The 26,946-nt window shown below is 37.3% G+C and overlaps 1 protein-coding gene across 9 annotated transcripts in view; it reads right to left on the bottom strand.

The window, feature by feature from the left end:
- Window positions 1–26,946, bottom strand: part of LOC110840273 (activating signal cointegrator 1 complex subunit 3) — a 143,157-nt gene that overhangs the window by 36,690 nt on the left and 79,521 nt on the right. For all 9 annotated transcript variants that reach the window (XR_015537598.1, XM_022085183.2, XM_087357906.1 and 6 more), the window contains 17 exons: window positions 26,336–26,550; window positions 24,816–24,921; window positions 21,802–22,026; window positions 19,966–20,176; window positions 19,226–19,362; window positions 18,538–18,714; window positions 17,008–17,228; window positions 15,388–15,499; window positions 14,486–14,654; window positions 13,671–13,891; window positions 11,436–11,654; window positions 9,882–10,472; window positions 7,644–7,863; window positions 5,445–5,698; window positions 3,102–3,292; window positions 2,014–2,191; window positions 75–347 (listed from right to left, as the gene is read on the bottom strand). Coding sequence is in view for 8 of the 9 variants with exons in the window: in XM_022085183.2 (XP_021940875.2) it covers window positions 75–347; window positions 2,014–2,191; window positions 3,102–3,292; window positions 5,445–5,698; window positions 7,644–7,863; window positions 9,882–10,472; window positions 11,436–11,654; window positions 13,671–13,891; window positions 14,486–14,654; window positions 15,388–15,499; window positions 17,008–17,228; window positions 18,538–18,714; window positions 19,226–19,362; window positions 19,966–20,176; window positions 21,802–22,026; window positions 24,816–24,921; window positions 26,336–26,550 (3,720 nt within the window). In the remaining variant the exon portion in view is untranslated. The remainder of the gene's footprint in view (window positions 1–74; window positions 348–2,013; window positions 2,192–3,101; window positions 3,293–5,444; window positions 5,699–7,643; window positions 7,864–9,881; window positions 10,473–11,435; window positions 11,655–13,670; window positions 13,892–14,485; window positions 14,655–15,387; window positions 15,500–17,007; window positions 17,229–18,537; window positions 18,715–19,225; window positions 19,363–19,965; window positions 20,177–21,801; window positions 22,027–24,815; window positions 24,922–26,335; window positions 26,551–26,946) is intronic.

Genomic DNA, 26,946 nt, shown 5'->3' with positions numbered 1-26,946 from the left:
GCAATATCACCAAAATATAAATTAACACTGACACAAAAAGAGAAAGATCAGCCTATGCTGGCAAAGTCACAAACCTCCATTATCTCCTGAACCTGAAAATGATCTTTCAGTGTTTCAACCATTGTGGGGTAGTTCTTACAATACAGAGCCTGAAGTTCAGGTAGACATCTCAAAGTTTTCTGACCGTGAGACAAGAGGAACTTCACATTACGTTGTGCAACATGGGGCAGTGTACATAAAGGAGCACTTCCATCACCCCAGCTACCAACCACAAGCATCTGCTGTAGTAATTGTGCCCATAATGCACTCTTCAGCCATCCTCGGTCACTGCAGATCACAACCACCACCTGCAAGTAATTATATTCAAATATTTTCAGACACATAGCTTACTCTGCCATTTTTCATCATCTTTACTACAGCTCTTACAATTTCAAAATCAAGAAGTAGCATAAGGTAATAATTTTGGTGATTAACAAAAGCATATTAATCTACTCGTTATATTTTTACCTTCTTAACTTGTAACCTCATGGGCAGGTCACCTGATTCGGATGGACGACATCTGAATTCCAAAGATGGTATTCAAAGGAAGTGTTGGAGGAAGAAGACCAGTTGGAAGACTAAGGAACAGATGGGAGGATGCAGTTCAAATGGATGCCACACTGCTCCTGAGGATTAGAAACTGGAAGAAGGCAGCAGAGGATAGAGGATAGAGAAGAGGAGAATTGAGGAGGCCATGGACCGGAGAGCCATAGAAGAAGAAGAAGTACTTGTAACCTCTGATACACAAACTTATTTGATCTGTATGGAATAAGGAGGAAATGCCATAGCAGTAGGCGGTATTTATTAGCGTGCCAATTCATAAGAAGGCTGATTAGACAGATTGCAATAATTATCGAGGAATCTCCCTCTTATTATCTGCCTACAAAATTTTATTCAACATTACTCTTGTGAGGCTGACTCCATATTAAAAATAAAATTAGTATGCATGTTGGTCTTGGAATGAATGCAGAAAAGACAAAATATATGATCATGTCTCGGCATCAGAATTCAGGACAGAACCAGAATATAAGGATAGCTAACGAATCATTCGAAAATGTTACAACATTCAAGTACTTGGGGATGACAATAACAAGTCAGAATGACATTCATGATGAAATCAAGAGGAGATTAAATTCGGGGAATATTCGCTATCATTCGATCCAACATCTTTTGTCCTCCCATCCCATATCAAAAGAACTACATTAAAATATAAGAAAGTGTAATTTTGCCAGTCGTGCTGTATGGGTGTGACACTTGGTCTTTCACCTTGAGGGTCTTTGAGAACAGAGTGTTGACAAGAATATTTGGATGTACATGGGAGGAAGGCAGTGGAAAAAATTACATAATGATGAGCTTTATGGCCTGTACTCCTCAACTGATATTGTCAGGGTGATTAAATCGAGGAGGATGAGGTTGGCAGAACATGTGGCATGCATGGGAGGGGGAGAGGTGTTTACATGGTACTGGTTAGGAAGCCTGAAGGGAGGAGACTTCTGGAAAGACCTAGGTGTAGGTGGGAGAATAACATTAAGATGGACCAAAGGGAGATAGGAATCTATAGGCATCTCAGGATAGAGTTTGGTGGCAGGCTTTTGTGAACATGGTGATGAACCTTTGGATTCCATAAAGAAAGTGGGCTATCCTTTGACAAGCAGAGTACACAAACGTTTCAAACAATTTCCTGCACCACAGAATGAGTAACTTGTAACCTCTACTAAATACGTTGGGTGGTAAAATCAAGGAGGATGTCACAGGTGGAAAATGTAACATTCAAGAGGGAAATGAGAAACAAAATACAATAGTTTAGGACCCTCACCTAGCCCTTTATTATTTCATGGTACATTCAGAGCCTAGCGACACTTGGTAATTTTCCAATGTTTAGTGAGTGAAGAATTTTGAAGTGCATTACAAATCTATTTGAAACAAAAATAAATATAAGCAAGGATTAGACACACTTTTTAATGAAAATGTTACCTGTATAATTTTCTTTGCAGAAACAAGAACTTCTTTCATATCTGACATATAGCCAATAAAATGAGACAACCTACACCCCAGTCCTGCAAAATGGGACTGCAGTAAGAAGAATACTTTTACCACCACAGGTACAAGATTTCTTTGCCTCAGCTTCCAACGGCTGTGTTTCTTCAGCTCCCTGCAAAAACACCGAGCAGACAAAAATGCATACAAATTTCCTTGACCAAGAAACCAAAGATAAAAATACAGAAAGTGTACCAAACAGGTTAGCACTACAGTAAAATCTGTGACTTGTATCTGAATCTCTACCAACAAACTGACTATCTATACTGAGGATTTTGATCAATGGCAAACAGTGGATCAGGACAAAAATGGCATCTGTATTTACTACCAAACAAAATTTTATTAGAAATGTTCTACGGATTATTTTCTTTTACCAAATCTGTTTCATCTGTTTTCCATACATCATCAGAAATTTACAATAAATCTAATTTATGGTCAGTAACAGATTAAACAGTCGCCATCGGTGGACCAGTGGTTAGCGTGCTCACCACTGGACCCAAGGTTTGTGGGTTCAAACCCGGCCGAGGTCGACAGATTTTTAAGGGTGACAAAAATCCATAGCACAACTTCCTTCGGTGGGGAAGTAAAGCCGGCGGTCCGATGTCGTAGATTTACGGCATGTAAAAGAACCTTACGAACATGAAAAGAGATGTTTCGTAAGCAAAATTCAGCGGCCATTTCTCACCCAAGTCTCTCCTGATTCACTACTAGATGGCTCTAGCAGTCAAATCAGGGTCGAGTAGAAATTGTGCAGAGTCAGTGGGCTGGTCACTTACTACTCATAAATGCACAGTTCAAAGACTAGGAAAACCTCTGAAATGGAGGTGGCAAAGACCCACAACTGGGTTGTAGAGCCAAGAAAGAAGAACAGATTAAACAATAACACTAATTAAAGTTTGCCAAATAAAGAAAAGTAAAATACAGACATATACTACAAATTCCTCTTAACCCTTTCTGTAATAGATACCAACATATTTTGACATAGTGAACTGTTTCAGAAAACTCTTGTGAAATGTAATAATTACCTAATAAGTTGATTATCATGGACTCTAGCAGGCAGTTTTGTGAATTCCTGAGCATGGCATATAAGTAGCAATATTTCCTGCTGTGTCATACAAGAATTTAAACTTTTGCTCAAATACTTGACTGTGTTATGACACAGTTCCATGGAACAAGACAATGAACCCAACAAAGTTGGCTGAAGGTGTCCAGAGTCCTGCAAAGTAACAAATATATGTCATTACTATATGAACTGAACTGGATAAATCAATAAATTTACCTGCTCTTTAGTATAAACCAAGACAAAGAAAAGATTAGACATCATGGCAAGCTAACTTACTTTATATTTCAGACATCCTTGTTCAAATGTTGGCCAGATGACTGACAATTATGAGTTTTCATGTGGTTTTCCTGGGATGTCAACTTCAAATGGGCTATGACCATTTTGCTTCATAATCTTCCCAATCCACAAATTAATTATATGTTGTCTAATTAAGTGGTATGTAACCTTCATAACCGATGTAGCATCACAAACATCTACCTCTCATTGAAAGAATATAGGTACTCTTTGTTACACCCGTGTTCTAAAAACATGTCTTCAATTTAATTAGCCCACGTGCTACCATTGGTCCACTCCCATGCCTGCTGCCATTGGCTCGGGGCAGGCTACACCTTTCACTTTCCAGCCTATAAACCTAGCACCTCACACCCTATTGGCATATTCATCGCCCTGATGACGGAGGCAGTATGACCTCTGAAACGTTGGTTAACATCGACCAGACTACACAGCACAACAACCCAGAAGACGGATATCTTCATACTCACCGCTGTGAGAACCTCAAGTCTTACATAATAACACTCACTTTAATGTGAAGTGCTTACTGGCTAATTGAGAGACTGTGAGGGTGGCAGAGAGAAAGGACTTTCTTCTTTTAATTTATGCAATTTCACCCTGTGACTGTTCTCTGGAGTACAAATGCCACATAAATCAAGAAGTACCTGTATGTCATTCACTAAACAGTAAAATGTTTCTGTACTTTTATTTTTTGTAATTCCTTTTTTAACACTTCCACTTGTTGCTATTTTAATACCCAAATATTTAAAGCTTTCAGATCTTTTTACTTCTTAGCTATCACATTAAATCTCTTCCTTAGCATATTCTTTATAATAAAGATAGTGGAGTAACATCACGACACCTGGAATCTAGACCCCCCCCCCCCCCCACACACATATAGACTTGGGTTAGTAAAACATTTACACAGAAGTTAGCTGCAGAAGCCATCAGGAGTGTCTGTCCTGCGGAAAATTTATTTCTTGAGTTCAGTCATATGTATCGATGGACACATCACAGAAGCCGATTACCACTGGCCTTTAAAGTCCAGGATGGTCATAGGAGATGGTTTCATTATCACACCTCTTAAAAGAAAAGGCAATCCATGTGGCAGAAGAATGACAGAAGTCTTCAGCCCAATAAATTACGAACAGCGCCCTCTGCTGGCAAGCAGATGGCCACAGTCCTCTGGGACATAGAGAACAGGGGACGACAATAAACAGTTATCATTTACTGCAGCATCCTCACATCTTTGTTGGAAAATTCATCTGATTTCCTAACAAAGATGATTTGTAGAACAGTGTCCATTTGTTCACTATTTGTTATCCTAAAAGACCAGTTTGTTGCAGACATCATGAAGTAACCAGAAAGATGGCAATGGTGCACTGACCTCAGTGGGGAGTACTAAAGTGTGATTAAGCAGATGTCATCTGTCAACCTGTGTTCCAGATTAATCACTTTTGAACAATCCTCGTGTAACATTCATGCCAACCATCCATGTAACTGGACCAACAGGTTCAACAGTGAGTTAAGAGTTTCTATTACAACTCTCTAATAATCTTGACTTCTGTAAGGGCACTGTCTAAGTCCATGGATCACAGTCATTCCATACCTTACCCTGAGTAAGGTGAATCCAGTCTACATGTCTATATACTCAGACACTACAGGTAGGCCTGCTTTATGACGCTTCCTTTTACACTGTTTCACATTAACGCCCTTTTAAAATAACAACGAAAAAATAAAACAAATATAAGAAGAAAATTTGAAAACGAAAGCATAAACGCAGCACAGGAAGTGGGTAACTAGGTGGCGCTAGTCTCAGCGTCAGTTGCTTTCTCCTCGTCCGCCAGTACAATACATTATAATTCTTTCTCAATTTACGCCGTTCAAGCTAACGACCCTGAGGAGGTGGAATGTAACCCCTGCGTAAATTGGGGCCTACCTGCATTCATTTAGGATCAATTTTAATATTAGCATAGGTGGCCCAAGTGGAAGGACATTAACAACAGCGAAAAGTTTACTTACTCTTAACACTCACCTCCAAAATAACACATCCTGCAGCTTCAAGAGAACACAGTGACTTTTCTACTAACAATGATTGGTAGTCTTTGGACTCATCCGTAAACATCGAACCCAAATAGTAGGATGGATTGCTGATAAGTCTGTGGCCCAGGTAACTACGGGAAAGGTGATCTAATGCTGATTTTCTTGACTCCACAGTCTTTGTATTAATCTCAGTATTGAGGTATTCAGGTAAGACTGCCAACAGATGTGATTCAACACACAGAGCACCTATAAAGGGAAAATCATTGAAGATCATATTCATGATACTTGCAAGGGACCAAATATTAACAAAAAAACAGGCCTACATCACAAATTCTCCGAACATTAGAACACTTTAAATATAACCTTTAAGAATTAAATTGTCTCCTGGCTTAAAGAGCCGGACAGGACACTACAACAAAGTAACACAATTGCAGACTTTTAATTATGTTTAAAAACATAAAGTTAACTGGCATTAAAATGAATTTGTGAATAATACAGAATTTTTATGTTACAAGACAGTGAAAAGTTTAAGTTGCTAAGCTAGTCAAGAAATTATCCATCCTTTAATAAATTCAGAGTTACATTTTCATTTTCACAAGTGCCTGCTATAGAACCCTAAACCAATCTAGATGAATCCATGCCACACCCTCAAACCCCATTTCATTAAGAACCATCTATACCATCCTCCCAATCACCCTTAGGTTGATTTCCTCCATTCAAGTTTCCAACCAGGAATCCATGCGAGTAATAATATATTTTGAAAACTTAATATACAGGGCAACTGAAAAACGGCTCACTAGATTCAAGATGCAATTAACCCGTGAAATATTAAACAAAACAAAGTACTTCTTTAATATCTATAGAAACTCTCAAAGTTTTCTGACATCCTTAATCAAGTAGCTTTACAGACATAAAAGCAGTATTAAATTTCATCTCAGGTACAATGTATTGATTCATATATGACTTGAGGCTTTTGCAGTGACTAAATGAAAAAAAAAATCCTCTTGGGTGACAAGCCACATCAAAATGGAGCAGTAGTCCTATGTTTCAAAGATACTCTCTGTCTCCATCATCAGGAACGATGACGTACATTTTGACATGGCTTATTGCCCACGAAGATTTTACTGAATGTAGTGACTGTCGCTGCAGCACTGTAAATTCTCTCTCACAGGTGATGTAAACCACAGATTTTCTCTGGGCAGATAATGTTTTTCACACATTCTCATATGAAAAATCCAGTGGTGTACAATCTGCTCTTCTTGGAAGCCAGGTTATCAGTCCACTTCTTCCAATTCATCAACTAGGGAATCGAGCATTTACAGCATGTTGAAGCTAGTGACAAAAATGGGGTAGGGGCTAAATCCTGTTGGAAAACAACTTCAGTTTCTTTTTCGCTTTCAATGCCTTCAATTTGTAGAAAGGTAAATGATGGTGTTTTCAGCAAAAAAAAGAGGGGTCTTACCACACAGTCATACAGAAGGCCACACCACATTCACTTTCAGGGTGTCACACTCATATTCAAAAGCTTCATGCATCTGCTCTGCTTCAGAGGTTTGACAGTTATGATTAGCATGACCATTAATGTTCAAATTACTCACCTTAGAAAATCTGCACCATCATCAATTACATTTAACAAAAAATTTATATATCAAAATCTTTTTGTAGGATCAGTGTTTTTTAATTTGAACTCAGTAAGCATGTAATTTAACCACTTATACAACTCATTTTGGATTGTGGTTCCAGGTATACAAAGTTTAAAACTATGATACTTGATTTCTGTAGGCTCCATACACACAACATTCTTATTGCAACTTACACTTTAATATTCTTCATGTTCCTTCAAACTGAATAAACCAATCTGGCACTCTAAGATTCTTTTCTGTATGTAAATCAAAAATTTCATTGGTTACAATGCACTTAAACTGAGTAAACTCCATGATGCACTGGGCATTCTCATAAATGGACATCAACATATTGATTGTACAACAAACACATATTTCAATGTTACGCAGAGTCGAGTGCGCACGCACACCTAGTAAGGAACAAAAACTCTGTGAGTTTTTGAACATTTCGTAACAAACCCCACAACTGCTCATGTATATTTCAAATTAAATGAGATATTAAACTTTAAGATCTGTAATTCTTCTTCAATGAACTGTACTTCGTATATGTTATATTTCAAATCACATACCTTGAAAGTACGCCTGGTACAAGGACTTCTTTGACTCCTGAGTAAAAATGACAGCCTTTGTCCAACAGGTACTACACGAATAAATCTTATCTGCTATTTCACGTATTGGTATGTCAATGTAGTTCTCCATACTGACACAGTATTGTTCAGTTCCTTTGACAATCAAAAGATGGCTTTTCATTTCTATGTCATCTATCACATCCCAGCTTACCACTATAACCTGCAATATAAGAATTTTTCTTTCTCTCATCCTCTTTTACCCGCAGGTGTCGAGGTTTATTTATTCATTTTATTGATCTATTTGGACAATGGTAGGACTCCTTGGATGAGTGATCAGCCCGACGCAAGGCCTCTACCTATACAAACACAGAAAGACGCGGACAAACATCCATGCCTTGAGTGGGACTCGAACCCATGGTCACAGCAGTCAGGTGCACGAGGATCATGCCTCAGACCGCGTGGCTACTGCGGCCGGCAGAATTTTTCTATATGTAAAAAATCAATTACATACATTAAAATGTGAATATATAAATGCAAATTAAGCACTGTGTGTGCGTGTGTGTGTGTGCGCGCGCGTGCAACTAACTCCAATGAGCTTCATATTTTGTGAGAAGGTAATAGTTGCTTGGCCAGTCAAATTTCCTTCCTCGTTCACAACAGCTTATCATCAATTCCTAACCTGAGCCAGTTAAATTCAGTCCACTGCATCCACCCTATTTCTTTAAGATCCAGTTTCACATCAATCTCCCATCTATGCCTGCATTTCCCAAGTATTTTCTTCCATTCAGGTTTTCAAACCAAAACTGCATAAACAATTCTCATCCCTCACGTATGCCAAGTGCCCTACCTATTTCATAATCCTTTATTTGATCACAGTATCTCATAAAAGGTAGGAACTATGAAGCTCTTTACAGTGAGAGCTTCTTAACAACCTGCACAAATCTCAAATTGGAGAATCATTCCTTGCTAGCTGCCTGTGATTGGTTACTCAACAGCATCCATTCACTGGAGGCTTTCTACTCCAGCCACAATCTGAGGATGTGCTATGCTGTGATGACATGGTGACACGTGTACACAAATATATGGCAACAAAATAAATAAAAAGATACAACATAATTAAATATAACAAACTTTGTAACAAACTAATTTGTTACAGAAGATATACAGTTCAGTGGCTTTTTAAAGATTAAAATGTACAAAACCATAATTTCACATCTCAGACTATGAATAATTCATAAAATGTACACAAGTGGAACATACAGAAAGTATAAGGGAGAAAAAAAAAGGTCCACATACAATTTCGGTTAGAAATCCTGAAAGGAAAATAGTACTTACAGCACCTAGAAGAAGAAGAAAAAAATATTGAAATCAATCTTAGGAAAACAGGGTATAAAGATATGGACCAGGATTAAAGCGATGCATAGGTGGTTTCGTGAACACAGTAATATACTTCTTGTTGAATTTGTAGTAGACCTCTGTCTTCTTGAACACTGTGGTCTTAATGGCACAGTATTCATGTTAGAAGTGAAATTATTTCACATTAAACATATGGTAAGATGATCTATACTGCAAATAATTGGCATTTAATTTGACTAAATAAATTTTATTTAAGAAAAAATCTGATATGAAAAGAATTTATTTGCATTTCTTTTTATTAAAAACTTTTCCATCACTCCTATCAATTCATAAACCCTTGAAGATTGCCCTGATGATGGAGGCAGTATGACCTCTGAAACGTTGGTTAACATCGACAAGACTACACAGTGCAACAACCCAGAAGACAGAAATCTTCATAGCCCTGATGATGGAGGCAGTATGACCTCTGAAACGTTGGTTAACATCGACCAGACTACACAGCGCAACAACCCAGGAGACAGAAATCTTCATACTCATCGCCCTGATGACGGAGGCAGTATGACCTCTGAAACGTTAGTTAACATCGACCAGACTACACAGCGCAACAACCCAGAAGACAGAAATCTTCATACTCACCGCTGTGAAAACCTCAAATCTTTCAGAAATCCTTGTTTATGGTTAAGGCATGATCATACAAACCAATGAGCCACAGGTCAAACAAGATAGAAAATATCTGTTGTTCATGATTTGCAAATAAGAATAACCTAAGCCACATGAACATATGACAATTTTTGGACTGAGAATAAGAAATAATAAGTGTAACCTATAAATGAATAAATACAATGCACATTAAAAACATGCAATTATATGAAAACAACTCACCCTTATTTTTTGTGAGGTTGCCAGATCTTGCACAATGTCACAATCAACTTCACTCATTCCAGAGTGCAGAATGCCTATTCCATGTTGTAGCATGTCTTGCACAGTTAAATCTTGAGCACAGATAACATGTTTTGTATCTTGTTTCACTTCACAATGCAACCAAACCTTAGGATTCTTTGAATTCATAACTCTCGTCTTCAACACTTGAGCCGTTAGAATAACCTGCCTTTGTGTTGGAACCAACACACACACACATTTATTAGGCTGCAGGTGTTTTTTTAAAGTGTCCCAAACAGCTTGTGACATAATCATCATGCGTGTGGTATACCGTTTCTGAGTAAAAGCTACAATCTCTACTGCTGTAATAGATGAACTGGAACTATTGGAAACATATCCAAAATTATATATACCCTGTGGAGAATCAGGTGGTATTCCAAGAAAACGTGCAAAATCATTTGTATACGCTAGGGTAGCCCGACTTAAGCCTATCAGCCGCACATTATCACGAATTTCAGGTGCTCTCACTTGAGACACGACAGCTTCCACTGCTGTGTCCAAAACTTGCAGTTCATCCACAATGATCAGACTCACCTTACAAAATGCAAAGGTAACATATTAATTAGAAATTCTATTAATTGGAAAACTACAAGATTATTATACATATACATGTACTCTCTCGCATTTATCCTTGTTTTACAGAAGGTACCAGATTCAGATTTTCAATCGGAGAAACGCTATTCTGAGATATTAACAAAAGATTCACAAAACTGGATTTTATGGACAACCAGTTTGTTCCATACCATTAAATATTTGCGTATAAGATATACAGTGGATTCTGGTTAATTGGGACACATTGGGACTAGAACACTTTGGCCCAATTAAGCGGCTGCCCCAATTATGCGAACTTCCACGTAAAGAGTTAAAAAGCCTGCCCTGATTAACCGATGGCCCTATTAACCGGGATCTACTGTATTTCAATATCAGAATAAAATTCTCTTTAATATAAGTATCTATCTGCTAATTCTGACAAGTCATTAATTCCATGCTCTGGCAAGAACTCCCATACATTTTTCTCCTCTCTGTGTTAAGTTTATAACAGAACATAACAGAAGTAAGATGAATTGTATGAGTAAAAATAGCATTCAGACAATTATAAAACACAGAAAAATTACAAACTTACGTAACAAATCAAATAATTACAATTCTGTTTTTACTGAAGCCAGGAACGCGAAACATGTACAAAATGATAAAAATACAAATCAAGTTTTTACAAGTGCTATATATATGCCTGTATTGTAAATTTGGCCTCATCCACTTGCTGCATGACTCCTATAATCTGAACCTTCAGAGTTTCAAATCTGTTTGGAATAAGAGGCACATAGATGGCATCTACATGAAGAAGCGTAGCAGTATATCCAAGGGGGTGAAGATGCCTCGATAGCCATGGGATTTGGCCACAATGGAAAATCCATTTGCCAGTATCATGCAAGATATATTCAGAGTTTTAATAAAAGCTTTAAAAAAATTGTTATATAAGTAAATAATTATACTAACTTTGGAAGCTTTCAGGGACTTTCGAATTTCTCTGGCACGACTGGTAACTTCCCAACGATAAGCAGTGGTCACAACAATATCAGCACTGAAGAAAGTTTGAATGCTTTCACTAATGTCTTCTGATAAAGATATTAATTTCCAACCAAATTTTTTGAACTGCTTCTGCCACTCAGTCAGCCTTGCCTTCACTTCAGACTTCTGTGAAGTCAAGTACACTACCTGAAAACATCATATAACAGATCTAAATTATTGGTACATTAATTTCTGCAGTATATAATGTAATTTATTATCATAATTTTCACCCACACTTTATCATAGTCTACATATTCTTCCCATATTTGAATATCAGCCAATTTAGTCATTATCAGTGTACATTTCCATGACACAAGTGGAAGATTATAAAGTGATATGAAGCAGTTAAGCTAAGATTTATGAACTATAGATACACACAAAATTTGATATTCTATTACAACAGTTCGAAACATTTAAGTCTTTAAAATCAACAGGACATATCAAACATAAAAAGTGTAATGTACATAATGATAAGAAGAAATTGAGAGATAATGCATATACGAGGTGCGATCAGAAAGTTTCCAGACTGCGCCTATAAAAACCCGTACACTTATCTCAGGTATTAAATTCATCCATCACCCTCGAAGTAGTTCCCCTGGGAGTGAACACAACGATTCCAGCGCCGCTGCCAAGCCTGGAAGCATCCCTGGAAATCTTTCTTTGTCAGCCTGTCAAGCACCATCTGCGATTCTGCCTGAGTCTCTTCTATCGTCTCAAATCTCCTTCCCTTTAGCTGAATTTTCATCTTTGGGAAGAGGAAACCTTAGAAAGGAAGTTGGGGTCGGTTCTTGCAAGATCTTTGAGCTCCTGACAAACGAGAAGTCGATTCTGCTTCTGGTCCTCAGACAGGAGCCTTGGCACAAACTTGGCTGAGATGCGTCGCATGTGGAGTTCTTCCTTTAGAATCAGCTGACAGGTCCCATAGCCTATCCCAACAATGTCGCACAAGTTGTTGATGGTACGACGTCGATCTTCGTGAATGGCCTGCCGAATCTTCGTAACATTTTCGGGCGTTGTGCTCGAAGATGGTCGTCCAGAACGCTCGTCATCATCGACAGAGGTTCGGCCATTTTTAAAACGTGAATGCCACACAAAAGTTTGTGCACGACCCATTGCGGACTCCCCAAATGCTTGCTTTAGCATTTCATAGGTTTCCGTAGCCGTTTTGGCGAGTCTTTGGCAAAATTTGATGCACACTCTTTGTTCATGAAAATTCGCCATTCCGAAATCGCAGGAGGGTCGGTGTAATGCACTACCAAAACGCCCGTAACTAAGAAACAAATGCTAATTCGATGATGCTGGCTGGCAGACTGATTCACTATGAATGTAGGCCGCACCCCCTAGCGGCAGAAGCTCGTATTACATCCGGTTCGCCCTCTATTGACACAGTCTTGAAACTTTCTGATCGCACCTCGTATGTAAAGTAATCAAAAACAGTGTAGTAATTAGCTAAACACATGAGACATATTCATAAAACAGTGTTCAAACTGCCAACCAGAAAAAGTAATTCAAGGTGTAAGGAGTAGGGATTTTTATTTAAATAAATAAAAAATTAATCAACAAATCCTGTTCAGGTTCTCTTTAATTACTCAAACAGGTGTTCCAACTTGTGATGAAGTTTTTCTAGTTCTTTGTGTTATGTAAGTCCCGCGCCGTAGCCACGCAGTCTGAGGCGTCATGCTTCGGACCGGCGATACGGAATGCGCGCTGGTTCGAGTCTCGGGGAAAGAAATTTCTCACGAGATTTTCTACCGGCGTATGGGATCGGTGCCAACCCAGCATCGTGAGGCAATTGGGGAGCTACAATGAGTAGCGTAATCCAGTGATGAAAACTAGGAATGGCTGGGGGTTCGTCGTGCTGACCACATGTCACCCTATACCTGGTTGGATGATCGCTCACCTCTGCTTGGGCATGCGAACGTGAGGCCAGCAGCCAGCTAGTCGGCTTTGGCTCTCATAGGGCTGTTACGCCACGGATTATTATTGTGCTGTGTAAACTCGTCAGTAGAAGTCAACATTTCAGAGAAACAATGTCTTCTTCTTCAGGAATAATTTCCATTTGATCATCATACTCGCTACCATAAAAACCTCAAATCTCACAACTTTCCCAATTTGTTAAGACAGAAAAGCAATATGAAAACAACAATAACAACAACATAATACCTTTGAACCAGGTTTGTTAGACATGACCCTGAAAATGGCCAACTCTGCAGCAGTAACTCTGTGCTTGGTTGCAGACGCTGCCAGCAACACGTTACAGTCCGTGTGATAGAGTGAATGAAATGCCTGTGTGATTTCAGAACTGAAGTGGTGAAATGAGTACATTTGCTCAAAAGCTTCTTGTTTCAAAACTGACACAGGCAATAGATGAAGTTTCAGCAATCCTGGAAAACACACAACAATCAACCACAATGCATAAGAGAGGAATTGCTGTATCTACCTGACTACAGACGTAAATGGCATACTTTAAAGCAATAAAAATTAATTGTTTTCAGTCATCAAATCAAAGAAAAAGAGGTGGGCAAGGCATGTAGTGTTCATGGGAGAGATAAAAAATTTGTACCAAACTTTTAAGTCAGAAAACCTGAAGGGATGTAAGACACCACTTGGAAGACCTAAATACTGATGGCAGATTAACACTAAAATATTACTTATTAGGATATGAGAGCTTGAACTGGATTAATTTGGCCCTGAATGTGATCCAGGTGTGAAATCTAATGGCCACAATAAAGAACCGCCTAAGTCACACAAAAGATGGTAACGTAATCACCGAAAATGTTATAATAATTTAAAGCTGTTACTTTTATAGCCAGATATATTTTTATTCCTGTTCACCTCAGAAAAGCGGTTGGCTCACAAAATACATTTACATCTGTAAAGTATTTAATGGAAGGAGGGGAAATAAAACTATTCTGAGAATATTTTGCATCTTCCAAAGACAGTTTCGTAATGCTATGTTCTTCACAATACAATCTTACCTGTTATGTTTAAGCAATCATTTGGCAAAGACACTTGCCGAAGATTTACATTACAAGTTTGGACGGCTCCCAACCATTTATCACTGACTATGCATACTGTGAAATGGTTTGGCAATGGAACACTTGTTGTCACTGGCAGAGTAAGTTCAACACAAGTCTTATTTTCAACCTAACAGAATAAAAAAAAGGCCAAGTCATACACATAACAGCAAACAAGCATAATTATTTAAAGTTATCCAATGACTAATCCGCATCTACAAATTTGTGTGTGGCATTCCATTATTATATCAGAAAAGAATCTCTTCACTATGCATAAACAGGCAAATCCTGCAAATACAGGCCCACTGTTAGAGCAATACCTCAACATACCATTAAGAAACTACTGAACAACAAGACAAAACATAAATATGGAGTGGGCTGCATTGCCACATCTTACATTTTCCCCAAAAACCTAGTACCTTCAGACAAACCTTGGGTTCTTTAAAGAGAGCCAATTTTATAACTCTGTAAAGGTGGTTGTTAAGAAATGGTTGCAAATATATTGAAAGAAATAGTGGTTACATAGAAAAAATAGTAAATGGCAGTAACTGTGTTCAAGACTGTCAGTGCAAAATTGGACAAAAATTAAAATGGCAGCATTACTTTTAAGGCAACCTTCGTGTGTGTGTGTATATATATATATATGCATGTATTACTGACTTCAATAGAACAGTTATGGAATCTAGTAGTTAACCACACTTGTTAAACCTCTGAAGCCAAAGTTCATCTAAACAATATTTAAAGCCTGTCTCTATTAAAGATATCAATTGGTTAATGCCGTTTATTTTAAGAATCTTATAAATGGTTACATTAGACTAGAAGAATTTAACTAAACTCATATAAAGTACATGGATATCACTCACAACGTTTCTTGTCAATTTAAAGGATTCGTGATTACAGATAAAGTTGCTGCCCGAGTCTTCTACCCACAACCAAAACAGCACAGGAGAAATGCCAAACAGTTCTTCTTTCCAGCTAGAAATGTGATAACATACATCATTTCACAAACAAAGTATATGTGATCTCTGAAAAGAATATTCTAGCTTTTTAACTTATAGATAGCATCAATGTGAGATTTTAGGTTCTTACAGTGGTAAGGACTATACTGCTGTTCTTTTGGGTTTTGGCATTGTGCAGATTCATCGGTAGACACCAATGTTCCAAAGAAACATGCTGCCTCCATGTTCAGGGCTGAAGTGGCAAAGCTGGGAAGTGGAGGGAATTATATTGAGTTGAAGGAACAAAATATTTTTCTCAAAATGGAAATAAGTCACTCTCACAAATGTAACACAACAGTGGCTGGTATGTAATAATTTGTAAAGAATGAATTATTCTTGCTTACTGCTGAGAATTTGTTACAGTGTTTTGCTTTGAGAACCTTAATGTAGTTGAAAAATACTCAAACAGAACAGAGTAAACACAATGTGCTTTTGTTATATAGCATACTACATGTTACCGAACACTATGGCTCAACACTGCTAACATCAAAGCCCACCTTTGGACATAATCTTCAGCCAGTTTAATTGGCCTTCCAATCTCACACCCTATCTCCTTAAGATCCATCTTAATGTTACTCTCCCACATCTTACTAGGTTCAAAGTGGACTTTTCCACGAAACACCAAAATTTGGTATGCATTCTTTGTCTCCTCCATTCTAGCCACATCTTCTTCTTTTATGGTGCAAAGGCCCGAAGTCAAGCCTTGGCCTCCTCCCATGTCAAAGTTTTCTTTGTCTTTGAACTGTGCATTTATGAGTAGTAAGTGACAAGCCCACTGACTCTGCACAATTTCTACTCAATCCTGATTTTTCTACTAGAGCCATCTAGCAGTGAATCAGGAGAGAATTGGGTGAGAAATGGCCGCTGAATTTTGCTTACGAAACATCTTGTTCATGCTCATAAGGTTCTTTTGCACGCCGTAAATCTACGACATGGGACTGTCGGCTTTACTTCTTCCCCTCCAAAGGAAGTTGTGCTATGGATTTTTACCACCCTTAAAAATCCACTGACCTTGGCCAGGTTTGAACCCATGAACCTTGGGTCCAGTGGCAAGCACGCTAACCACTAGTCCACTGAGGGTGACATTCTAACCACATGTTTAGCCTATTTCAGACGCCTAGATTTCAGTATCCTAAAAATGCTAAATGCCCTGCATAAATCACAAATTTCTTGTTATATTATAAATTGTTCACAAACCAAATGTTTGCACATTATAACACAGAACTTGTCTAATTTAGGAAATTAATCCTCACCACTCCAACCATAACCCAAGTACCAATAGTGTTAGCAGTCTTTACAGTAATTTTAAATGTTCCTGCAACCTGATGAAATATACAAGAATCATCACAGAAGTAATATCACATCAGGAAGACATTTTGGGCACACCAGATGCTGAAGGTTAATTCTAACAGAATTTATCCTCAATTATGATTTTCAATCGCTGAATGTTTTGTAAATTTCATCTGTATGAAGCATCACATTTACCTAAAAGCTGGTGTTATGAACACAGTTACCAGGATAACTGTCCTGGAGATTGGCTGGAGATGAACTTGAAGCTGAACTTTTGGTGATTCTGAAGTCACATTACAATTATTCCAAACACCTTTCTCTACCATTTTGGCTACCTGCAAACACCGATCTGCCAATGCTGCATTTCTCTTGCTCAAGCTGACTTCAAACATGGCTCTTGCCAAACTTCCTGTTTTCTGATGGAAGAGAGATAAAGAAAAGATTATGAGCAATTCATATAGCATGTCTTTAGAGATGGACGGTTATCCTATTTAACAATTCTGTAATTTGCAATGCCAGAAGAAGTAAATATCAACTTTTCCAGTTTTAATTACAGTTTTCCAATAAAGACACACCAATTTTAATTTACTTGCATATGTGTGTTATGTTACTGAAACACGTAATAACAGACATGCATGGACGTGAATTACGGAGAGAGAGCTTACGATATTCGTGGACATATGTCAAGTCAAGCAATCTTAAATTGATACTGTTGTCATTGTAATAAGAGTATATAACCTATAACCGAGTTACCTGGACTGTACAAAATCTAAAGTGTGGGAATGTAAGCTGTTTGGGTTCGATCATGCAACTCCCACCCTGAGAACACTATGTTTAGTAACACTGTGAGCAGACCTAGCATATGGGATGTCAGATACAGTACTAATGTTCATGCCTAAATATCCACAAGGAAAATCACAATTCATAAGCAGTCCTCTAAACTTCACTCTTTCAAATATAACAGTGGCTCTAAACATTTCAAGAACTAGAGTTGAACTCAACTCATGGGCTGCCATGCAGAATTTATTTAAATTTAATTGAAATTTATTTAAATACTATGAAAATAGGTTCAAATATTACTCCACTATATTCTTCAACAACTTTGCAAAGTTCAATTTTCTGTAACTGTTAATGTAATTGCCAACGTTTTGGAGAAGCATACTGTTTTCATCTCCAGGGCATCAGCCCCGAAGCTGAAGATGGAGACAGTACACTTCTATGAAACATTAGCACCTACCAGCCAGTTCACGTGACACCAGAACCCAGACGAACATCTTCAACATCACCACAGTGAAAACCTCAAATTGCATATTCATTTCAAATTTACTATATTTTTTCATCAAATACCGGGTGATATTACAAAATTATGTGTGCCATAAAAATACAAAGACAGGCCACAGACTGTAAACACCTGGACTATATAATTTCATTTATCCAATTTAGTGTAAGAGGCAGTGACTTTTTCTGAAGATATAACTAATACAAGACCGATACTGGCAGCTTTATTTCTCACTGCTTGCAATGGACTATTCCCTCAGTAGTTTTTAATTTATCCAACTATTCTAAGCATTGTAGGAATATACAAGTAGACATTCTTCACAAATAAATTATCAGTCAGCAGCTCTTATTAAATTCATAATGCCTCAACATAAATACAATTTTTGTTTTTGTTTTCACAGTTTGTCTTGAGCTCATTAATTATGCCATTAGAAATTGACAACGTACCTTTACAATAAAGTCTTGGTCACGTCGCAGCCCAGAAGACTGAACTTTGCCACCCAACAGATATGTCTGCAGAAGGATGATGACCATATTGCTAACTTCGTTATTTTCATTAAGAGGCACAAGATTACAGTACTTGTCTTTCATATGCCTAAGTTCATCAGCCTCCACTTCCTTCACCTACAGTATTACAAATTGAAACAAAGATTATTCAGTTGCCAAACCCCTTACATAGTAATAAAGTAGGCTTTATGACTTCTACTCCAGAGCTCCTCCTTTTTATCTTTCACCTTTACTGACTGTGTGTCACGGCTTACACGTGGTCCACCTGGCCACGCGTCAAAGGAGAATGCCGCTAAAAAAATACTCCAGTGATAAACCCTGGCAAGATGCCCCACAGTACAAGAGTTTAAATGCCTTATTCCTGTATGACAAAGGCCAAAGCTTCATTACAATTTTTGGTATATTTTTTGTGCAGTGAAATTTTTAAACAGAAAATGTACATTAAATAATTGTGTATCTAGCGACACGGTTCCTTTCCTCTGTAACATGCAGGATACTTTGCAGTGCAACAGAACTGTTTGATCCACAATAATGAAAGGCTTTTGCAACCTTATTTTTACAACACAAATTCATGTTTACTGCCTGTGACAACAGAATTAACGTTATACTGCACAACATGAACACCAACCTGGATATTTGAAAACACTGGAGCCTTTGACAGAATACCAATAATACTGTTCACAGTTAGCACTCTTTTCGTATAATTTCCAATAAATTCCATGGACAGATGATCAATGTTGAGGTGATCAGCTATGTGACCCAGTTCTGAACAGAAATATAAGACAACAGTAAAAAGTATATAAAAAGAAGAATGCCATGTTACTGCACATAATGGAAAGCATTATGAATCAAGTGTATCAGTGCATAAATCTTGATGCACATCTGACAGGTGTTATTTTTAAGAAGTAACTTTGTTATAAAGTTCCGCAATTATGGCAAACACTAGTCTTTTATTTCACACAACTTTATATATACTGTCGCTGCCTAATAAATCTTTAAAAATGATAAAAAAACACTGCCTCACTCTATATATAAAATGTGGTATTTCAAGCATATGTAATAATTAGTTCTTTAATTGCTGGCCGAGATAAATGTTTTGATAAATTGATGACTGAATTACTGAAAATGGATTTTAGGTTAAAATAACTAAATCCTTTTATAGGACAAAAAGATCCTAAAGAAGCGCAGAGAGGAAGATAAAACTAAAACTGACCATACATAAATATGACGTAAAGGCACGGACAAGATTCAAATGAGTTAGGACAGGGTCCAGTTTACACTCATATGATACAACTAGGTTATTACTTTTAATCATTTGTTTCCTGATCTCAAATATTTTAATTGTCTCCCAAATACACAGATCCTCACCTGTACGTTTGAAACTCCCCAAGCACAAGAAATGGATCATGCCTGCCCTTTCTACTACCTTCAGTGCTTTTGAGACCAGTACTTGTACTTCTTCAGCCAGACTTAAATCTGTACCTAGTTCTGTAGCTCTGCTTCTCATTGTATGATACAGGTAGGTACATCTGAACCATTCTTCACATTCTGTCACAGTTGAAAGATTACTAAAAGTTATCTGCAAGGAAACAATAAAAATAAAACATTGCAGATGTCATGTTTTCACAGAATAATGTTCAGTGCCATTTTGTTTCGTTACAAAATCCTTGTATAACTGTTATATACTCTTTCTTGAAAACATCAGTCTTCCTTTCATACAGCATACTTTCTTTTTTCATCCTATGTCTTATTCCATATCTTCATTCCTGAACATGACTGTACTCCAATACTGTCTTCACAAAGGCTTCATACAATCAAACTAGCAAGTACCTCTTATCAGTTAATGATCAGCATGCATTGCAACAGTTCTATATTTGGAGATTTCTGTCTTCTGGGTTGTTGTGCTGTGTAGTCTGGTTGATGTTTACCAACGTTTCAGAGGTCATACTGCCTCCGTCATCAGGGAGATAGATATTCATCGCCCTGATGACAGTGGCAGTATGACTTCTGAAACGTTGGTTAACTTCGACCAGACTACACAGCGCAGGAACCCAGAAGACATAAATCTTCATACTCACTGCTGTGAGAACCTCAAATCTTACATAGTTCTATATTTCCATATCACACACTTCAAGGCAAACATAACTTTAATAGGTTGCACAAACCTACATAACATAAAATATTCAAAGGCAGTAAATACTCACTCTCTACACTGAATCGTCACAGATAGACAAAAACGGGTGGTCCTACAGCTTGAAATGTGAGCTAACAATCTCTCATTGTAAAAACAACAGAATTAAATATTACAAAGAAAAGAGACCACAAGGGAGATAAAGGTATAGACAGAAAAACATTAAGTATATTATTTATTAATGGTTTATTTAATGATTCCATCAATAGCTCAGATTAAACAGCATTAAACATTATTAATGGACGAGTTGGAAAGAACATGAAAGAAAGTCACAGCCTAATTTCAGGTATTATCCTGTCATTTGCCGAGGGAAAACTATGAGAAACCTTTGTCAGGATACCTGGTCTCTGGGCCAAGATTTGAAATTGGGACCTCCTGAATATAAAGCAGGACTCACCACTCAACCATGACATTCAGTTAAAATGGGTACTAACAAGCAGGATGTGAAGGGTAAAGGTGTGAACTGAATTTATCTACCATAGGATGGGATCCAGTGGCTAAATCTTGATAACATTCAAATGAACCTTGGAGCTCCCTAAAAGGCCAGGCATTTCATAACTAGTTGAGAAACTATCAGATTCTGTTTCATGGAGTGAATTCATTACTTAGTTTTAACTTTAGGGGTACCTCATAGGTCTTAGGGAGAAAAATAACTTTAAACAAAGAATTAGAACACATGATCCAGTCTGTAACTCCAGATGTCCTCAATGAAGCGTAGAAAGAATTAGAATGAAGACGAGATGTGTGCAGAGTGATGACGGGGCCTCAGATTAAACTTCACTGACAAAACATGCAAATTTTCAGTTTCTCTTTCATTTCAAATTTAAACAAACAGCAAAGTCTGAAAATGGCACCACTAAATCCATGCACTATACTCTGTAGGGGACAAATTAGATCAACTGTTTCAGCACTAGTTTCACATAAAAAAATATTCTGAATCACACCTCAAGTGAGAGAACTCAGAAAACTAAAATGAGAAGCTACAGCTTGAATATGTAACAAAATGAGCTCACCTCTGTATTTAAGCACTCAGGTAAACATTCCAGGAGCTGACTCTCTACAAAATGTTTGTTCTGAAGGAGTGCAAGATACTCTTCAAACCTGCTGTTACATAAAATAATGGCTTTCCTTTGGTAGGTTTTGGTATATTTTTTACCAGAAAATGAAGTAGCCACATTCAGCATGTCAACAAGTACCGACATCCCAATACCAGTAAAGGATCCACTTTCTCCTGTTTCCTAGATACATAAATCATATTTGATATTATGAGCACAATGTCTTGTATATGAGTACAGGAGTCATGCATCCTTACCGAGTCTATAAACATTAAAATTCTAAATATTCATTATTACGCACTGAGAGAGTATGAATGATTCCCTTTACCTTAAATATTTTAGCGTAAATTTAAAAATATAATGCCTGGTAAAGTTTTTTCATTTCGCATAGCACCTAAGAATGTACAAAATATTGTGGCTAGAAAAGTTCAATGAAAAATACTATTTGGGTGACATGCGCATAAATATTACAATAGCATGGTAATGAACCTCCAGGTTCCATGAGAGGCAGGTAATTTCCAGATCAAGTAAGAGTTTCCAAAGAATAATTTAGTTATGGCAGACTTCTGACATGGTCACTCACTTTCATTAAAACCGATAACAATTATGTGGGAGTATATATAACCACAATCACAGAAAACAATATTGGAAGCTTAAGGTATCTGTGGATTATCATCATCATCGATTAGCCAGCAGCCATCTCCACACAAGTGTAATAATTGCATGCACTATTGGGGAGCTACAATGAGTAGCGTAATCCGGTCAGGAAAGCTAGCAATGGCTGGGGGTTCATCGTGCTGACCACATGTCACTCTATATCTGGTTGGATGATCGTTCACCTCTGCTTAGGCATGTGAACGTGAGGCCAGCAGTCAAGCTAGTCGGCTTTGGCTCTCTGGAGCTGTTATGCCACAGATTTTTTTTTTTTAATGTGCTTAGTTACATGTATTGGATTATATTTTACTATAAAACATGTTTCAGACTCACATGGCCCAACCTCAAACCATTATCAACACCTGAACATCAAGAGATAATATTAAAATGAAGGATATGATATATCATGAAGATGGAAATCAGTGCCATTAAAAGTAACAACAGATAAAATAGTTTCAGAAAGCAAATTTATGACTTCTAACTACAAATACCTGAAGCAATCAAGTGTTACATTCAACCAAATTTATTACTCATGTAACTATTTATGTACAAAAGGATAAATAGATGAGATCAAACATTATACAATGAGTGAAGATCATCAATGCAACTTGCAACCAGTGTTCTAATGGAGAACACGGAGAAATTAGTTTCTTATAGTAAACTTCTCACATTTTCTGACTAAAATTCTGTAGACATTTCTAATTTCCACACTCGAGTAACAAGGAATAGAACTGGTTATCAAGCAGCCCTGAGGATGGCAGAAGAGACTGTTCTCTGAATAATGGCTACTGTGAACAGCAGATTCTCCAGGCTAAACCAGCAGAAATCTGGATCATCATACACAAATGCAGAACAATAGTATTCTGGCCAGGAAGTTGAAACACGTGGACAATAGCATAAGGAAAATAATACAAACTGAGCTCCATCTTGAAAACATAAACAATTTCATAAACAGAACATGAAAGAGTGTCATTTTATTCAGGGGATGGTGTAAAATATTCATTTGGTAAGGTTTAAGAAAATTTCTTTTTTTCACGAGAACATAATTTAAAAAAAATATATTAAACGATATGAGTTTCTTTTCATGCCTTCAACTACTGATAAAAGCAATTCGAGTGGAATTATTTGATGATATGTCATAAGTAGGCCAGTTTTCATGGGTCACACCAAATTTATTCACTTTTGAGTTTTATTAAATCTAACTTCAAATTATTTCTATTTATATTCCATTCCATTTCTGAGAAATGTTTGAATCAGGGCCTCCTACTCCAACATGGTCTTGGCACTGATCACACAAACTAATGACCATTCTATGAAGCCAAGCATACTGAAAATGGGAATGAGTCATATACAGTCAAACCTCGGTTCACGAACTTAATTCGTTCCTGAAGGTCGTTCGTAAACCGAAACTATTTTCCCCATATGAATTAATGTAAAATGGATTAATCCGTTCCTGGACCCCAGATGATTGCTTATTTAAAATTTTACAACAGTACTTTGTGCACAAGTTCTTAACACAAAATCAATGGAAACCATTAAATCTATCACAAAAAAGATAAACACAACACTAAGCACATCAAATATAGACGAAAACTTAATTTAGTTTTACCGTATCTGAATGGAGGAGAGTTGACGGCGTTAGTGGAAGGTGGTGAGGAAGTGAAATGTTATTGTTTGGAAGGGGATTCTTTTTCTTTTTTCTGTCTCTTGACACCACTCGACTCTGCATCAGACTCACTGGGCCTCTGTCTCACTAAAAAGTTGTTCAGTGTGATTTGTTTTTGTCTACATTTTAAAATATTTCTAAAGTGACACATGGCATTATCATTGAAAATGTTTATGCTGCGGCTTGCTACTGCTTTATCGGGGTAATATCGTTCTTTCTTAACATCTATCATGATATTGGTATTTTTTCTTTTCACTTTGCTGCCATCATTGTCTTTCTTTGGCCCATGCTGGATCATTCTTCAACGAATACTGCTGACGCTGATACTCCCAGCTTATCGCTCCATGATGTTGACGGCTTGCGTGTTCGTAACTCAAGACACAGTACATCATCCGAGACACTTTGTGTTCAGAAAATTTGTTTGTAAACTGAATTGTTCGTGAGCCGAGGCGTTTGTGAACCGAGATTTGACTGTACATAGTTCAGGGGAAGCAAATGACCTTAAACACATCAAGGTCTGAGAATGCATATTTTTAGAAACACTTTTGGAATAAAAAATGTTACCTCTTAGTGAATAACCATAATAATTTCATGAAGTAGTTTATAAAAAATTATCAGTACCATTACATAGAAAGTAATTACATTATCTTACTTTGATAATAACTGTGTCGCCTTGGTTTGACAGCATCCAAGCAAAATTTGAGGTAGCCACAACAATCTTTGCTATTCCTCTCCTAAAAATGATACTTATAAAATTCCTATAACAATGGATAATAAAATCAGAATATATGAGTAACAACACAGTGTCATGCACTGAAATAATCTTGCATCATCATCCATGTCAAAGTTCAGTTAAAAACCAGTGTTTTAAAGAGCTGCTCTGTCTCCATTATCAAGATCAATGTGGGGAAAAAATCATGTCGTTCGCACATACCTCAGCCAGTCCCTGCATTCAATGTTCCCTAATGGTATCTAATGCATTCCGTGGGTTGTGTCATTTGAGTTCCCTTTCCTCCCATCTTGTAACTGACTAAAAAGGGAACCAGTACAACATATGTCAGTGACTTGCGGTACCCCCACATAAACCCTGATAACAGAAACAGAGAGTCTTCAAAACCTACTTTGATGAAGCTGACCACACAAGAGGAGTGTAGTTCATTAATTCACCAAAAGAGCTTCACAACTTGCACAGCGCCATATTTACTCATGCACGGTAATAAAATCACAACATTTCTTAATCTTTACCAGCCATGTGCCACAGTTTCTGCATGGTCCAGCTATTGCAGCAGCATAATGTTAAACAGTTACATGCCACAGTTTGAGTCCAGATGTCAGCTGCATAACACTTAGTTTTAAATCCTCTATTCTCATACACGTTGAAGTATAAAGAAAGGATGCTGTGTATTGATTTAGGGTATAATCAGCTTTTAAGAACTGTCATATTTACATCATGTACATGCAAGCAGGGATAGTGAGTGGGATGGCTGCCCCAGGACCCGCACATCAACATTATTTCATGCAGAGCTACAAACACACCCAAGAAGTAAAAATGTCAACATAATGCACATTAAAGTATATTAAATTCACCATAATCCCAGAACAGATATATGAGTACACTCTTTAATACATACATAGCTTGATGCCAGTAATATTAAACTTACAAGTTAATGGCTTTTTTCCGCCTGTACAAATCTTAAGATGGGCACTACACAGACTGGTTCACCTCTGGGCCCATACCCATCTGCATGCAATGGTTTTCACAAATGCATATGCAAATTAAATATTTCTAATATACATACATATTAATGAGAGAAAAGCAAGGCTATCCCATTAATTTATTCTGGCTCCCAGTTCAGGACTGAGTATGTCTGCATAGCAGTAACACTTTTGTTCAGGAGATACTCAATTAATGGAGTTCTAGATGGTATTTTTCCACTACATTTCTTTTTCTAATGTGGACTCAGACAGAAGTAAATGCTCCTATCAAGTTGGGCTAACTCACATGTAATAACATGGCTTCACGACTACGCCATCTAGAAAACTAACTGTATAAAGTTTTTAGTATCTGTAAAAGCAACTCTACACAGTACATACAGATAGTTTTATAACAATTAAAGTGGATAAACAACTAATCAATCAGAAAGTAAATGAAATATATTATGGAGTTCTTACCGTGCATTAGCAGTCATTTCAGAACTAATAATAAGAAACCCATTCAAACACAGGCTCTTGCATTCCTCACTTGTACATTCAGTCAAGAACTTAAGTAATGTATTCTTTATATTGTTTGGCAGGTTTAACTTATATTTCAGATATTTATCTGTCATGTTTCTTATTAACACTGCCGTATGAACTGCATCAGCTTCAGAATTAACAAAAACTACAACCTATGACATAAAACATAAAATTTTCATTCAAAACATGTCTATTCACACTTGGATTACACTTGATGCATCATAATTATCAAACCTGAGATATTAAATTGGTTTGAAAATGATAGATAGAATAAGGACACTACCATTCAGCCAAGGTATACAGATGAGCACACTACTTGGTGTGTGGGTGACTGTTATATGCAGCTCAACAGTAGCAGATGGCAGTCTTGGCCACACCTTGCTAAAAACATTTACCCCAGGTTTCAGTTCTGGATAGCATTTCAAGTTAAGTCTGTAGCGAGTTACGTGAACATTCTGTTTGCGTTTCTAAGATCTTGTATAACAAGGGGTATTACAATTTTATTCAAGTGGTTCACTTCTTAAGGATACATGCATTTTGAATGACTA

Source organism: Zootermopsis nevadensis, unplaced genomic scaffold (genome assembly GCF_977971745.1).
Source record: "Zootermopsis nevadensis isolate Lab colony 2312 unplaced genomic scaffold, Znev_1.0 Znev_ptg000029l, whole genome shotgun sequence".
Taxonomy (NCBI): Eukaryota; Metazoa; Arthropoda; class Insecta; order Blattodea; family Termopsidae; genus Zootermopsis; species Zootermopsis nevadensis.
Note: the sequence above shows the minus strand (reverse complement) of the source record. Positions and strands in the feature narration are given on the sequence as shown.